General features: G+C 52.9%; 10 protein-coding genes across 10 annotated transcripts; 4 read left to right on the forward strand and 6 right to left on the reverse strand.

The window, feature by feature from the left end:
• Positions 1-30: 30 nt before the first annotated feature.
• DL89DRAFT_283507 (ARM repeat-containing protein) lies at positions 31-2,006 on the forward strand. Its single transcript, XM_040889738.1, has 5 exons — positions 31-212; positions 344-405; positions 475-735; positions 788-847; positions 921-2,006. The coding sequence occupies exons 1-5, from the start codon at positions 59-61 to the stop codon at positions 1,899-1,901; spliced, it is 1,518 nt and encodes a 505-aa protein (XP_040743499.1). The 5' UTR covers positions 31-58; the 3' UTR covers positions 1,902-2,006.
• Positions 2,007-2,180: 174 nt separating this feature from the next.
• Positions 2,181-3,080, forward strand: DL89DRAFT_267099 (cob(I)yrinic acid a,c-diamide adenosyltransferase, mitochondrial-like protein). The gene has a single exon (XM_040887361.1). The coding sequence runs from the start codon at positions 2,239-2,241 to the stop codon at positions 2,983-2,985; it is 747 nt and encodes a 248-aa protein (XP_040743500.1). The 5' UTR covers positions 2,181-2,238; the 3' UTR covers positions 2,986-3,080.
• On the reverse strand, positions 3,055-4,712 carry DL89DRAFT_274761 (uncharacterized protein; the record flags this gene model as incomplete). Its single annotated transcript, XM_040889235.1, has 2 exons — positions 3,055-4,473; positions 4,614-4,712. The coding sequence occupies 2 exons, from the start codon at positions 4,710-4,712 to the stop codon at positions 3,055-3,057; spliced, it is 1,518 nt and encodes a 505-aa protein (XP_040743501.1).
• A 697-nt stretch (positions 4,713-5,409) lies between these two features.
• On the reverse strand, positions 5,410-6,220 carry DL89DRAFT_316111 (uncharacterized protein; the record flags this gene model as incomplete). The annotated part of the gene is made up of 2 exons (XM_040891046.1): positions 5,410-5,661; positions 5,714-6,220. The coding sequence occupies 2 exons, from the start codon at positions 6,218-6,220 to the stop codon at positions 5,410-5,412; spliced, it is 759 nt and encodes a 252-aa protein (XP_040743502.1).
• A 34-nt stretch (positions 6,221-6,254) lies between these two features.
• Positions 6,255-8,352, reverse strand: DL89DRAFT_148520 (uncharacterized protein). Its single transcript, XM_040883505.1, has one exon. The coding sequence runs from the start codon at positions 8,177-8,179 to the stop codon at positions 6,530-6,532; it is 1,650 nt and encodes a 549-aa protein (XP_040743503.1). The 5' UTR covers positions 8,180-8,352; the 3' UTR covers positions 6,255-6,529.
• On the reverse strand, positions 8,299-9,838 carry DL89DRAFT_316115 (L-gulono-gamma-lactone oxidase; the record flags this gene model as incomplete). Its single annotated transcript, XM_040891047.1, has 1 exon — positions 8,299-9,838. The coding sequence occupies exon 1, from the start codon at positions 9,769-9,771 to the stop codon at positions 8,299-8,301; it is 1,473 nt and encodes a 490-aa protein (XP_040743504.1). The 5' UTR covers positions 9,772-9,838.
• A 294-nt stretch (positions 9,839-10,132) lies between these two features.
• DL89DRAFT_267101 (Endonuclease/exonuclease/phosphatase) lies at positions 10,133-11,531 on the forward strand. Its single transcript, XM_040887362.1, has one exon. The coding sequence runs from the start codon at positions 10,209-10,211 to the stop codon at positions 11,433-11,435; it is 1,227 nt and encodes a 408-aa protein (XP_040743505.1). The 5' UTR covers positions 10,133-10,208; the 3' UTR covers positions 11,436-11,531.
• On the reverse strand, positions 11,481-13,319 carry DL89DRAFT_148516 (uncharacterized protein). Its single transcript, XM_040883504.1, has one exon. It carries the CDS (start codon positions 13,293-13,295, stop codon positions 11,526-11,528), a length of 1,770 nt encoding a protein of 589 aa, XP_040743506.1. The 5' UTR covers positions 13,296-13,319; the 3' UTR covers positions 11,481-11,525.
• Positions 13,320-13,508: 189 nt separating this feature from the next.
• On the reverse strand, positions 13,509-14,397 carry DL89DRAFT_267103 (uncharacterized protein). Its single transcript, XM_040887363.1, has 2 exons — positions 14,288-14,397; positions 13,509-14,177 (listed from the first exon to the last, which is right to left on the reverse strand). The coding sequence occupies exons 1-2, from the start codon at positions 14,355-14,357 to the stop codon at positions 13,579-13,581; spliced, it is 669 nt and encodes a 222-aa protein (XP_040743507.1). The 5' UTR covers positions 14,358-14,397; the 3' UTR covers positions 13,509-13,578.
• A 401-nt stretch (positions 14,398-14,798) lies between these two features.
• DL89DRAFT_218746 (uncharacterized protein) lies at positions 14,799-15,074 on the forward strand (the record flags this gene model as incomplete). The annotated part of the gene is made up of 1 exon (XM_040884355.1): positions 14,799-15,074. A coding segment is annotated over one exon (276 nt), but the record flags the coding sequence as incomplete, so codon positions are not given.
• Between the last annotated feature and the right edge of the window lie 211 nt (positions 15,075-15,285).

Below are 15,285 nucleotides of genomic sequence, written 5' to 3' on the forward strand. Positions count from 1 at the left end.
TATTGCCCTCGTCTTTCTCCTCCCCATTTACCAAGCATACCCTTTTCTTTATCAAACAATGAAGCCCAGATTCAAGGAACTCTACAAGCACACGCCGACCGGCAGGGAGGTGCGCCAGCGTCGGCTCTCGCACGAAGCCCAGCTGCGCCGCTCCCACCGCGAGCAGCTGTTCATGGGCAAGCGTCTGCGCTACCGTCTGACCGAGGATTCCGGTAAGCTCTTGGCTGCCGCCTTTTGGCCGACGTCATTATGAGCGATGCGTGGTCGGTGACGGGGGAGGCTTGTCTGTGCTAACCAGGCCCAGAGTTGGATTGTCGACCCGGCGGCTGAATTGTCTTTGTAGAGACCGAATCCGAATACGAGTTTACGCCGTCCGACACGGCCATCATTACCCGCGGGCTCAAGGTAAGACTCGACAGAATCAGTTGCCCAGTACTATGTCTGCGTATATGCTGAGCCCCTTGGTCTTTGTAGAGCACCAACAAGGGGGAGCGCCTGGACTCCCTAAAGAACCTCAGCACCAAGCTTGAGCACCCGTCTGAGGAGCTGCGCCGCTTTGTGTCACACGGCGACTGCATTGATCTACTGCTGAAATTCATCAGCGCGACCGAGACCGACGAGAAGCTTCTGAGCGTCTGGTGCCTTACCAATATTGCTGCAAATGAGAGCGCGCTGGCGGAGAAAATCTTGCCGGCCACGCCGCACCTCATCACTCTCATTTCCAGCGATAACCTGGTAAGTTTCCGCACGCACATATGTGAGAGCCTCTGGGGTTGATTCGCAACAGTTAGTGCCTGCCAGCGTTGTCTGGGGGCAAGGTCAAGGGAAGGGCGATCCAAAACTGCAGGTAATAGTCACCACAACCCGGCTCTAATCCACACTGGGTATGCATACTGCCTCTTTTTCCTCAATCGCAATAGGAACTGGTCAACCAGGCGGTGTGGACTCTGGGGAACTTGGCCGCTGAGAACGAGGAGATGCGCGAGCACCTCTTTGCCAGCGGTGCTCTGAAGCCGCTTGTCGAACTCGCTGACACGACCACAAGCAGCAAGGTCCTTCAGACAGCATGCTTCGCCCTGTCCAACATGGCCCGCCGACCCAACTCGTTCTTTGACGAGCTCTTTGCTCTGAACCTGCATACTGCACTGGCCAGCCAGCTGGCCAAGTTCAAGAGTGACAAGGGCTGCGTCAAGGAAATCTCCTGGGTCTATGCCTACCTGGCAGCATCGAGCTCCGAGTCTCAGGTCAATAAGCTCCTGGCATCTGGGGCTATCGAGCAGCTGCTAGACTATGCTGGAACGGTTGATCCCCCCGATGTCTCACTGATTCCGATCATTCGTACCCTGGGCAACATTGTCGCCGGCACTGATGCCCAGACCCATGCAGTCGTCAGGCTGCCGCAGTTTGTGCCGCTTATTGTGCGCTGCATCAAATCCTCCAACTCGCGCGCCGTGGAGAAGGAGTCTCTGTGGGTGCTGTCCAGTGTCACCGCCACCAAACCCGACATCGACGCCTTTGTCAGCGCTGGCATCGTCGATGAGCTGACCAAGATTGTCGAGACGCAGAACTTTGACATCCGCAAGGAAGCCGCCTTCAGCCTGCTCAACATTGCCATTGCTGGCCAGCGCCTGGAGGAGCTGCCAAACGAGCGCCTGGTCTCGGCATTTGTTGAGTTTATTAAGAGCCAGGACCAGGAGCTGGTGCGGCTTGGCACCCAGTACCTGCAGATATTGCTGACCCAAATTAAGGACAGACAGGGCGTGGAGCTGCTGAAGAATGTGACCGGCGGCATCGATGCGCTGGAAAACGCTGTGGCGGTCTCTGAGGATGATGATGTCAGGACCACTGGATCAGCGCTGATTGACATCTACTATGGCGAGGATAGCACCAAGATGGAATGAAGCCTGGTCTTTGCTGTTCATGGGGCTGCGGCTCGGTCGCAATTATTTACTTATCTTTTTCATTTTTATGCCGTTCGTATTATATAAAAAGGTCAGCCATATGGCACACCATCCTGCTGGTAGTCGCTGTTTACAAGGCAGTGTATTGCCAATGTCGACACATATCGTCTTGCAGCTCATTTGGCTATCGCCGAGCTGCTGGCTAATCCTCATGGCTCGACTTGCAGACATCACAAACTGCCGGTGGGAAAGTTCACACAATCAATCCCACCTCTGTCCGCCCATCTTGTCTTTGCAATACCCTCTGCTACCTGCTTAATTATACACACAGACACACATGTTTTCCACCAGAACGGCCGCGCGGAATCTGCTGACAGTCTCGAGGCGGCAGCTGCCCGGTGCCATGCAGCTGAGCTCGACCCGTATGCTGTTTGGCGACAAGAACAAGATCACCATAAAATCGCCTGACGAGGTCAAGAGCTATCCGGCCACTATCAAGGTGTACACGCGCACAGGCGACAAGGGCACATCATCCCTATTCACTGGCGAGCGGCGTGGCAAGAATGATGCTGTATTCGAGGCACTGGGCACCACTGATGAGCTGTCGTCCATGCTTGGCCTGGCCATTGCCCATCTTGAGGGATCCAGTGCCCAGTCGCTGGTACCCAGACTTGAGACTATTCAGTGTTTGCTACAGGACGTTGGCTCAAACGTGGCCACGCCAGTGAACTCAAAATCGCAGTCCAAGGTCAAGCGCACGCGGTTTGATCCGGATGGCTTCCACTGCACAAACCTGGAGGCGTGGATTGACGAGATGTCTGTTGGGCTGCCCGTGCACCGCTCGTTCATTTTGCCATCGGGCGGCCTGGCTGCGTCGACTCTGCATGTGGCGAGGACCATCTGCCGGCGTGCCGAGCGCACGCTGGTACCGCTGAAGAATGATATTGACAAGGAGTCGATGATGTTTGTCAACAGGCTCAGCGACTTTTTGTTTGTCGCTGCGCGCTGGACTGCTATGCAGCAGAATATTACAGAAAAGATCTATGTGCACCAGAAGGGCCGCGTCACGGAGTTTGACAAGTAAAGTATCTTTTTTCTTCTCTACTCGGCCGAATGCTACGAGCTTACGAGGCTATAGCGGCATCACTTGTGTCTAATAAATCTGATGAACGAGTGACTGCCAGAACCTATTCTCAATGATTCTCTCCATGACCTTGAGATCATAGGTCATATGCAGGTACACATCTGCGCTCGGCGGCTTGCACGGAACAATGAAGTTCACTGCAGGCGCAAACACTGGTGATAGTATGCCAATATCAGGCATGCCGTACCCAAAGTCAGTCTCATATATCTTTTGCGTCATGTGGTTTGTTACAACCAGAATCTGCGCGAAATGCTTCGTATTGCCCACTGGCCGTGCATAGGATGTCGGCTGCGAATTGATTGTTTCGACAAACGATGCGACTGTTCCAGCCGTAACATCTTTCACTGCCAGTCGCGCCTTGGCAGCAACTTCAGCCAGGCTTTCGCCAGTGATTGGCTTTAGCAGATGCTCGATTGGATTGATGAAGCCAATTGGGTACTGCATGTTGCCGGTGTAGCAGATATCTGACATGCCTATGCGGGACCGGAAGTTGCATGGCAAGCACATAAGCTGCTCTCCCAGTAGCCCACGGGTTGGGTTGTCTGCTGCCCTCCTTAACTGCATAACCTCCTTCGCATCGCCGAGCATGGCGTACCCAGCAACCATGGAAAACAGAGCAATAAGTAGGTCATTATCAGAAATTCGCATTCCCTCAGGCAAATGCGGGCGCACCAGTTGATGGAGATAGTCGAGTTTATCTCGCGACATACGAAACAGGCACCCGCGTATTGTTTCCTTTCTTCTCATATAAATCACGAACCTGGCACGCCAGACCGGTGGCAGACGTGCCACATACTCGAAGAACGGCGACCGGGTAGCATACAGGCTGTCGACAAGGGCAGGCAAGGCGGCTCGCTCCGGCGGGAGATACCTGTCTACCACCGATCTATCAAAAAGAAACTCTCTCTTTGGTGCGCATGTGCCTTCGACTATAGCCTTGGCCTCGTCAGACCACTGATTAACGAATTCAAAGTAGCCACATCCGTCCATCACATAGTGCGGTATGCTTATGCAGACTGCCACCCCGCTGTTGCTCTTCAGTCGCATAATAGATATGCTTAGCAGCTTGATATCTCTAGTGTGTGGGTCTGGCCGCAAGCAGCTATCAGCAGGCATAAGATGTTCCGGCCACAGTTTGAAATCGAACTGGGATTCAAGTAATTCTGTATAGTGCGTTTGGCTCCAGGTTGTCTCCCGGTATATAGGGACATTTATATTCTCTCTGTCAACTACGACCTTGACACGCCCCTTTCTTCCCTTCTGCAGATGGCCCAGCAGTATTGGAAACTGTGCGAGTGTCCGGTACAATGCCTGCTTGAGGATATGGCTATCCATGAAACCAGCAGCATTATCCTGGTTGTTGAAAAAGAACACGTACGACATGTTTGTTGCTACAGCCATCATGTCTAGCGTACACAACGGGATTATCTCGTTTTTCACATTTTTTGATAGCAACTCGAGTGAAAGTGTCATTTTTGTATAGTTGTATAAGCAAATAGATCAGTGAATAGGGCATCAGGCTTCTAGGACAAAGCTATATATACTGCAGCTGCAACGCCAGTGCTCACAAAACCAACGCTGGAGGGTGCAGCAAAGCTGTAGAAAGATGGTAAAGCAAGTGCATGCTGAACAATGCCAGTTGAATAGTACAAAGTTTTATATTGCATGGTGGTCAGCAAATGCTACTCAGGTCTGCAAGTCTGCCTTACATTCACTTGCATTCGCATATTTATATTGCCTGCTTTAAATGGCCATTCTCTGCCGTTCCTAGTGGCTTTTTTGTAAAGCAGTATTGTTACAACCCAGCACATATGCCCAAGTGTTGTGAAGACCAAAGGAAAGTTCAAGCATCGTCTAGCTAACCAATAGCTACATTTATTATCACTTGGACTCACTGAAGCAGTGCTCAGTATACTATCGAGCATGAATTAGGAGTAAACATCTTTTGACGGGGGGTTTGGAATAAATTGAATAGAGCTAGTTTTCGATTGATGAATGCCGTTATCATTATTATTATTATTATCATTATTATGTATTGGCCTATTCAATAAATGTGGATAAAAGCAATGTGAAACACAGGGGAATGAGATGTGAGCTCTAGGTGCCAGGTGCACTGATTGCCGAGTGGATTCCGAATGCTTTTGTTCAGAAATCAAACTACCTGAGCTCTCTGCAGCGCATCTTGTCTAGCCTAGTATTGTGAATGATTATTACGGCTAGACAAGTGTTTTATTCATGTTTCGTTGGTCAACAAACAAGAAGGGATCGGTGAAGGTAACAGTTTGGAGCGAATGTTTTATCGCTCTGACTTACTAAAGGCGATTTGAACTTTCTACAGAGGATAATACTCGTTTGCACTCTAGCTTAAAAGCAGTGCACACGACGCCTCGCTTTAAAGTCATCGGTCAGCTCGTAGAAGCGCGCACAAATCGCCTTGGCATCCTCTGTAAAATAAAACTCGCCTAAATCAACACCCGTTGCTTTTGATACTTTTTCAAAGCAGTCCGAATAGTCTTTCATCATGGCCTGGTAGAGGTCATCCATGGACTCGATAGCACGTCTCAAGAGGCACCTGTCCTTGACACCCTTGTACCAGCCCAAGATATGCTGCTTATTCTATCATCACCTTAGTCCACATGCCGTAGCTGTAGCAGAATCTGTCGAATACCACCAAGTCGTCCTTATCTAGTTCATACGCGTCATCATTGCAACGGTCTTTCTCGTCGTCTGGCTGCAATGCCAGCATGGACTCAGGTATGTCTATGATGGCTGTGATGCATGGCTTAGCAGTGTGCATCAAGGGCACAAGGGTATCCTCAACAAGATCATTGTCATCAAAACTATTGGCAGAGGGTCCAAGGTTGTCCATGTTCACATATCTCTTTTCGTTTTTCATTTTGACAAGGGTGAAGTCGAAAAGCCTGGTGAGTGTTTCCAAAAAGTCGCTAGAATCACTACCAGAATCACCTTCTACCTCAGGCAGGCTAGGAGGAGACTCACTGGAGGGGATGGTAGGTTCAATGGGCATAGGGTGCTTGCTGCTCTTTACGCTCAGCTGTGCGTGTGGTTCAAAGAAGTGGCGCCTTGCGAGTCTGTTCATGTAGCGACAGATGGAGGATCTAGCATGGCTGGCTAATCTTTTGAGCGAGAAGCGGCTGGTCGACACAGCATTCATTTGGTTGTAGGCTAGTGCAGGTTTTAGACGGGCTGTAAAAGCAATTAGATGGAATGGTGTTATTTCTATCTAGGCTAGCGCATGCCTCACATACAGGGGTTTATATACCTTGGTAAAAAAAACTTGTGAGCGGCGACACAGCGGGTGCCAGCGCTGAATACTGGACAGTACCAAAGGCCATATAGTACTCATAAATCATCGCATCTTAAATCGCAATCCGTTAGTTACGATTCATGAGCCGGCATGGGTGAGTGCGATGCTGGCATACAAGTTGACAGCGACCGGTGGCTTGTTATTCGACATAAATGTTCATGAATATGTGTACTTGCCATCGGCAAAAGTCACACCCCTCCGTCTAGCCGCAGCATTGTTCTGTCCTGCTGTTATCAGCATTGTCAGGCTTGCAGTATCTGCGCTCTCCTTTGATGTGGCATGGAAACCATCGGCAATGACTTCTGCCAGCGATGTCAAGATCGTGTTCCACATATTTGGGAGTATGACGCCATTGATATCCAGTTTGTTTAGGATCTTCTCGACCCCATCCTCATAACTCACAACACTCGAAATGCGCACGGTCTGTCTGCGCATGGTGGCATTGAGGAACGGACCGCTGGCAAATATCTTGGCCGCTCCCAGCGGCAACGAGTACAAATGGCTGAACAGTCCGTTGACGCTGGCAGGATCGGTGATCAGCAGGGCTGACTTCCATGTCTTGTCAAACAAAGTTGTGCGCAGGAAATGCGTGTCTGTACCTGTGCTGATTGCCCCTGGAATCTCGCTCCAGTCCTGGGTCTTGGGTGCTAGCGGTACGGAGAATTCCACGCCTTCTGCATGCAATGTCTTGCGCAAGCCCAGTGATGACTGGCTTACAATCGCATCTCGTCTGTAAGTTCCAGATGTGTCTGGTAGGATGTTCATGCGGAAGACAGCTGTGTAGTCGCGGGTTTGCAGGTAGATAAAGGGATACTTTGCGGGCGCCTCCAGCTGCAGTCGGAATAGCGAGACGAATGCCTGCTGGATCTGGCCCGCTGATGCGATACTGGCAGATGGCCGCTGTTCCAGTGTGCCCTGCTGCCGCGGATCAGTTGCGCCGATTATTTCCCAATACACCAGTGCATCAGCCAACAGATTCAGCGGGGCAGAGCCTGAGCTGCAAAGTGATGTCATGCTCAAGAGCGACCCATCGTCTTTGAGTCGCTCTAGCTCCTTGAGCGGATGAGAAGACGATGCTGATACATGAGTCCGTAGCGAAAGTGTCTGTAATGGTTTGTCGGACGAGTATTTCTCAGTGTGAGAGAGAGCCAAGTCGCTTCTGGCTGCTGGATGTGAGCTTTGCCGACTAGTCGAGTTCATACCCCGACTCTTACTGTTCACATCGTCTCCCAGAGGTGTCTGCCGAATCAAGGTACTAGAATGTAATGGCAAGGACCGGGTGCTGACCTTGTAGAGACTGGGGTCGTTTTCAAACATCTCCTCGTCGCTGCCGAGCGCAACCGGGTCCAGCGCTGGGTCGGCACCTTCGTCGCCGTCATCCTCCGAATCCGACAAGTCTCCACTTGCACCGACTACCACAATGTTTCCCAATTCACTAGCAAGTATTAAGCCGTTCTCCTCTGCCTCCAGTTCATTGATGATGTCGAATGGGTTCTGCTTCAGCTTGGGTGGAGCGGTGGCAAATGGAGCCTTGGTCTCGGGCGCCGCAGCCAGGATGCTTGAGGCGAGGTTGAGAGAGGTTGCGCGTTGGAAATGGTTGTGCAGCTTGTCGCGACGCTTCGGCAGGCTGCTGGAGCTGTGGCCAGTAGAGGCGGAGCGGTGAAAATGATTGTCCAGTGTTGACTGGGAAGGCACTACCGCTGCTGTTGCCGTTGCTGCCTCGCGCTTGCGCTTATTCTGCTTGTGCTGCTGCTGTTTTCGAAGCTGCTGCTTCCTTTTCAAGTCGGCCAGGCTCGTGCTGCTCATTGTCAGTTGCGTCTAGAAACAGGATACTAAAAGCGAGGAGTGAAATATTTCTATTATTTCGCAGTGGCAAACTGTTGGCCTTCATTTTGGCCATCAAGATCGGGGTTTTGGGTCATCACCTAGAGCTTGGGCTGCTCGTCTGTGATCTTGGATGAAGTGTCGCCAGCCGCTAGCAGATCTGCCTGCTCGCTGGGGGAAAGCAGATGGCGTGCAATGTAGTCGTTGACAAAGACGTTGTTCGGGTCGCACTGGGCGCGCAGCTTGGCAAAGTCGGCGAACTTGGGGTATGCGTCCAGCAAATCATAGTAGTACATCTTGTGTGCCTTGGCCCAGTGCGGGCGGCCACCTAGGGTGCGCATGATATCCTCGTAGACCTTCCAGTATTTTTTGTACGGCACTGCCTTGTGGTAGGGCCGGTACATAATGACGCCAATGTAACAGACGGTACGCTGGTATGCAGGACTGAGCCAGACGTCGTTTTCCTTGACAAAACGCACCTCGACTGGGAAATGCACACGGACGCCCTTGGGATCGCGTGCCTGGGCATTGATCCAGATGCGCAGCTGGCGCAGGGCCTCGGCAGCATTCTCCCACGGCACAGCCCACTCGTTGACATACTGCGGGAAGAGACAGTCAAAGTTGAACACCTTGAAGCTGTCATCTACCCACTCGATCCTGCGGTCAAAGCGGTTGCTAAAGTGCTCCTCGGTTAGCTTTGGGATCCTGTCAGGGTTGAAGCGGGCCTTGTAGAGCTGGAGCTGGTAGTAGTGGAAGCCGTACAGGCGGTCACGCAAGAACGACTCGGGTGACGGCTGTGGTGGCAGCGACGAGCGGTTGGCACGCCAGACCACAGTCGAGTCGGTATGGGGGAACCACCAGAACCGCACGTGCTCGGCCGAGTACACGACCTCGCTCAGGTTGTTGAGGATGTTGTCGAGGTTCTCAGGTGTCTGCACCGCATGTAGAGTGAAGGCTGGCTCGCACTGCAGGGTCAGCTGCGTGATGATGCCCAGTGCACCCAGGCTGCAACGGGCTGCATCAAACAGGTCCTTGTTCTGGGCTGTGCTGCACTTCAGGCGGTTGCCCGACCCATCGATGATGACTAATTCGATGACCATAGCGCTGAGGTCGCTGTAGTCCATTCCAGTGCCGTGGGTGGCGGTGGCGATGGCGCCAGCGATACTCTGATCCGAGATACTGCCCAGGGTGCTCAGAGCCATGTTGCGCTGGTGCAGCATCTGGTGCAGCTGGTGCAGACGCACGCCCGCCTCGACCGTCAGCGTACACGCATATGGATCGTGTGCCAGCACGCGGTTGAACTTGTCCATGTTTAGCATCAGCGCATCGGTGCAGGCAATGTCTGACGGCGAGTGTCCGCAGCCGATGGGTTTGATTGTAAGCCGGTGCTTGTTGGCGATGCGCACAAGCTCGATGATTTCGCCCTCGGTCTGCGGGGCCAGGTACAGCATTGGCTTTGAGCTGAATGTGTTTGCCCAGTTCTTGAACTCAAAGTTGGCTGGCCCGGTGCGCAGACCGGTCAGGAACTTGTGCTCTGCGGGCGTAAACTGGGCGCGCTTGCCTGATCGATCCATGGTTCAATAAACAGACCAAAAAAATTCTAATAAGCAGTGGGCAGGAGATAAGGAGAGAGCAAAAGAGCAATTCCACGGCGGCCATCGCTGCAGCTGGTGGTTGTGGAACCACTGGCCCAAGCTATCAGCGCATGGGCAAAAGGTCATCTGCCAAGCACTCGGCAGCCGACGACGTCACCATCGAGCTTGGGCTGGGCGGACATGGACCAATTCTTCTGCTCTCCGCAACAGCTGGTGGGCGATGGCGGAAAACGGGGGTCTCTTTCGACTCTCTAGCGCTCGTTTAGAATTTTCAGCATTTGTCTTTGCTCTGGGATTTGGCGAGCTCGCAGCTGACACTCGTTTGCATTCTGTCCGGCGTTTTTTTTTTTTTCAGCTCTGCATTTGAACGCCGTTTTGTTTTGAAAGTCCTTTCCTCTTTTCTCAAATACTCGAAAATGTATCTTGCTTCCGCTGTCGTTCTTGTTGTGTCTGTTTTCAGCGCGTACAATCTCAATTTATTCAACCAGCCGCCAAATTCTGTCACGCTTGCCGACTATAAGACAGCTCCCGAACTGAAGCTAATGACGACTACCGCACTGCCCAAGCTGCGTGTTCTGACGCAGAACATGTTTATGCGGCCGCCGCTGGTTAAGAACAACAAGAGCGATTGGAAGGATGGGCGGCTGGACTACCTCATTGAGCACATTCTGCCCAACTACGACGTTGTGTGTCTGCAGGAGATGTTTGAGTTTGCGTCGTCTCGCCGCAGCCGGCTGCTGGCTGCTGCCAACAAACTTGGCTACAAGTTTTACGTGGCCAACACCCGCCAGTTTGTGTGGAACGCTGCCATTGATGGCGGACTTGTCATTCTGAGCCGGTTCCCGATCGTCAAGAGCGAGGAGATGGTGTACACCCGCGGCATGGGCCCTGACTGGATCCCCAAGAAGGGCGTTCTGTATGCCAAGATCGCAATCCACTCGCAGACCGACGACAACAAGCCTAGCAGCGAGGCCCTGACCCACGCCCATGTCTTCACCACGCACACACAGGCCTCGTATGGCGAGGTTATCATCACCCAGCCCGACGTCAAGCACCGGCTGCTGCAGCTGCACGAGTTCCACAACATGCTCGAGCGCGTACTGCCCAAGGAGCGTGCTGCTGGCGAGCCAGTGATTTTGACTGGCGACTTCAATGTCGACTCGCGCGACCACGTTTTGACCGATCCCGGCAATGCCAAGTACGAGCGCGAAGTAGAGGATGGTGTATCTACATCCGACGAGGGTGCGGCGATGATGTCGGTTCTGCGCGGCTATGGCATTGATCCGAAGCTGCTAGGCCCCGAGAACACCGACGACTTTAAGGGCAAGGACATCATCGAGCTCCACGACACGCTGTACGAGCGGCTCGGCTACCATCCAGTCACATTCGGCAATACCATTGTTGGCAAGGACGGTGCTGTTCATCCGCGCGAGACTATTCTGACCACGCGCCACGACAACGAGGTCATGCACTCGATTGATTATATCCTGTGGCACAACCCGGATGCCGACAAGCACAAGAACGGTGTCGTGGCCAAGGTCATTGACGTCGGCGTCACTCCGAACTTTACGCCGGACATGCCATTCACCCAGATCTCCGACCACTACGGCGTCTCTGGCGAATTCGAGTTTAGTCTTCCTTGAGTCGTGTATTTTGCATCTCCAAATTCAATTAGTCCACGCTACTTGCCAGCTCCAACGGAGATACAGTTTAATACATCATATGCTGTATGCCTAGGTAGCCAACGACCCTCCGGTCCCGAATGAAACTGTGGACTTTTGCTGGTATATCTGGCCCATTCCAGGTGCAGGCAGAGGCTCAACACTGCCACGATGCCGCGTGCAGACCTCGCCATTATTGACCACCAGGGTGTAGCCCGACATGCGGTCGCCATCCAGAGCGACATCGATGTCAGGCAGCGTTTGTAGGCAGGAATATCTCTTGTTATCAGACCCAGTGGTGGTTGCAGCAACAATCTCCAGTGCATGGCTAGTGTATGGCGTGAATCTGGACATGAAGAACCGCGGCACCGTGCACACAAGAGCCAGAGCAGCGATAGCAGCAAGGACAGAAACCCCAGATATCCGGATCCGAAATCCCTCCCTCAGCCTGATGTTCTGGCCCTGGAAAGTGATGTTGGCAGGGTCAGAGGATGTAAAGATGCTGTCCGAGAGGCCGTGGTACTGCTCCAAGCTGCTGAAAAACTTTTGCGAATCGCACCTCCGTTTGACTTCCACTTCGGTGTTAGCTAAATGGTACGTGTCCATGTTGCAGAATGAGATGGCGCGGTTATACGAGTCCTCCCGTGTCAGAAATGTGTTTTGGATCGTCGGAGACTTGTACCTGCCGTTATATTTTCGGTCTTCATAATCCTTGCTGTTTGTCTTGACAATGACAAAGCGGACTTGTGCCTCGTAGGCATAAACATCGCACACAAGGTACTGGCAACATCCGGGTCCCTGCCAGCTTTCGCTCATGCTCACCACAGTGATCTTGTATCCGCTGCTTGTAGCCGTCCATTCCAGATCGTACAGCGACCCAGTTAACCCCGTTCCTGTGACGCCGGTGACTGGCTTTACTTTAGGATTCTTGATAGCATCCTTGTACTTGTCAAAGATGGAGCCGTAGGTCGTCGCACTGCAGCTGGAGCCATGTGTTCCGAAACGCGTGTTGTTGACCTCAATGTTGTAGTAGATTATGTAGCCATCATATGAGGCCGTTGCCTGGATGGCGCTGAGCAATGCAGAGGTGTTTTGGTTTGGGTTGTTGAATGTCGGCTGCCACTGCGCAGTGGTTGCTAAAAAGTATTCCATGCCAGTGCTGTTCATGACTGGCGATGTAACATTGGGCGTCTCGGTTATATAACCCCCGAGGTCCCAGCGGGCAGTCGTCAGGTGGCTGGCAGATATCGAGAGTGCTTCGGTTTTGTTAAAGAGCTTGCTGAAGTCTGGCGCACCAGCAATAACCACCTCTTCGTTGGCTGTCGTGTTTAGTACGGCCTTCCACTGGCTTGTCTGGCTATCGAAGCGAGGATCTGCCGTTTTCACGGGGCTCGTGGCAACTTGGAACCTTCGCGGGTCTGCGATGTCTGTGCAGTTGTACCATGCCAGGCTATTGCCCAGCAGCTCGCTGCACTGCGAGGTTGTCTTGTACTGGTACTTGAGTGGATTGAGTGACGAGGTCCCAGTGCCAATGCTGTCCATCACTGCGCCGTTGCTGCCGACCTTTTGCAGCAAAATCGAGATATGCGAAGAAGCCCAAATGACAGCACATGTAACAACGTAGAGAAGCGACACCCCAGCACTCTTGTGACGCGTCCAGCGGGGGGTCGCCATAAGCAAGCCGACGCCTGATGTTACAAACTGACTGAACTGGATGGCCGAAAACCATGACGCAGCAACAGACACCAGCGTGGTCACGATAAAGAACATGAGCATGTTGGCCACAGCCATGATGACCTGGAACCAGGTCTGCGAAATAACAAGAATAACACGGTCCTCCATGATAGATATAGGGGTGGCGGAAGGATATGAGGAAGTACAGGGACAAGGCGACGCTGCCATTATATACGGCATGCGCACCAAGCCCTGCCATTGTTTGGCGGTCGAATACAGCCACATGGAAGGGATTCCTGTGCCATTTTTAGACTACATTTAACATTGGGACAGATGATCCCAAGGACTTGTGCAAGAAATATGCAGCTTCTGACAAGATACGCATGCACGCCAGTCTACTCCATTGTTGGGCAAGCACAGGGCTTCTAAAAATACACAAAATCAGCGCTGGTTACGCCAGCTTCGGGATCTTGTAGGCGACAAACCCGTGCTCGTTGGGCGTAAAGTCCACGGCAGCGCTCATAATCGAATTTCTGGTCGGCTGATCGGCATGTATAATAAACCGACTAACGACACGCTGCCTGCGGCCATAGCTGCTGAGCACGGAGCTTGTGTTCGAGCGCATGCTGGACTGCGAGCGCATGCTCTGGGTCTCCGAGATATCGTCTCGGCGAGCTGCTCGCCATTGTCTAGGCTGCTGAAGCATGTGTCGCGGAGATACATAAAAGTTTGCTGGCGGTGACTGCGACTGCAGGTCGACAACGGCGGAATGCCGCGCATATGGCGAGTGATTGCCGCGCACCGACGTGTGCCGCTCCACTACTGGGCTGCTGAGCAGACGGTCCAACTGTCGGAATCCCTGCAGGGTGTACGAGCCCAATGGCTGCCGTGTGCGGGAAAGCGAGGAGTCTGTGATCCACGCAGACTTGTAAACAACCTTCTCTTGCCGCCGCATCAGCTCAACGGTCTCCTCGTCGTCCAGCGCATTGCTGAAGTAGTATTGAATGGCCGGCTTTCGTATGTCTCTGATCTGTATCCCGCCGTCAGCCACTACAAGGCATATGTGTGCGCAGTTTCAGCAGTAGTAGCCTGCCTACTGTCCACCTGTGAGCCCAGAGTATACAACCTCTGAGGCAGTAGAGAAGCTGGCTGTCACTTACCCCAGGCGCTGATATGTGCAGCGGGAACGTTCGCCGAGAACCAGGCGCGTTTGCCATCGAATATCGGCATGCTAGCAATTGAACTGGTTGTAAATTTGAACAGAGCTGAAGGAAGACAACACTGCAAGGCGCAGACAAGCCCAAAATACAAACAAAAGCCGAGCCCCTGCGATGCCAATGCGGCTCGCGAGCCGCGTAGGTCGTCATCGTCAAGGCGAACGGGCTCAGCCAGCCTTCCCCTTGCTCACCGCACCTCTACTTTTTTATATTTGTCCTCATTGTACATCGGCTCAATTCAAAAATGTCAGGCAGTCCCAAGGCAGGTGCTGATGTCGACAAGCAGAAGGCGCGAGAGAAACTGCGGGCGTTCTACAAGACGCAAGCGCGCTCGTCGACACAACCACAGAGCTCAAGCTCGCTGAGGCAGCAAGTAGAGCTGGCCGCGCCCACGCCGAGCGACACACTCACCAGGTCGACGGCAAAGAAGTCACGGCGGCACGTGTCAGTGCAGAGGGTCAGGAATCCACTAGACATCGACACAGCTGCATTCGACTCGAAAAAGTACCTGAAGAAGCTGCTGGTCGATAAGGGCGTAGCAGGACTACTGGAGGCAGACAATGAGCTGGTGACCGAGATCAGGCATATCGACGGAGACATGAAAACAATGGTGTATGAAAACTACAGCAAGTTCATTAGCGCAACCGAGACGATCCGCAAGATGAAGGAGGATGCCGATTACATGGATGCCGAGATGGAGAAGCTAACCAAGCGAGTCAACGAGATTTCCACGCGCACAGACACCGTCAACTCAAAGTTCGCCGAGAAGCGCGAAGCGATCCAGCGGCTCAACGCAGAGCACCGGCTGATGAGCAAGCTGCAGTTCCTGTTTGCACTGCCAGACCAGCTTAACAAATCGATTGGCAAGGGCGAGTTTGTCGAGGCTGCACGGCTCTGGTCACGGACCCAGCCGCTGCTTGAGCACTACAGGCAGCTGGGCG

This window comes from Linderina pennispora, assembly GCF_002104995.1.
Source record: "Linderina pennispora strain ATCC 12442 chromosome Unknown DL89scaffold_6, whole genome shotgun sequence".
NCBI classification, from domain to species: Eukaryota; Fungi; Kickxellomycota; class Kickxellomycetes; order Kickxellales; family Kickxellaceae; genus Linderina; species Linderina pennispora.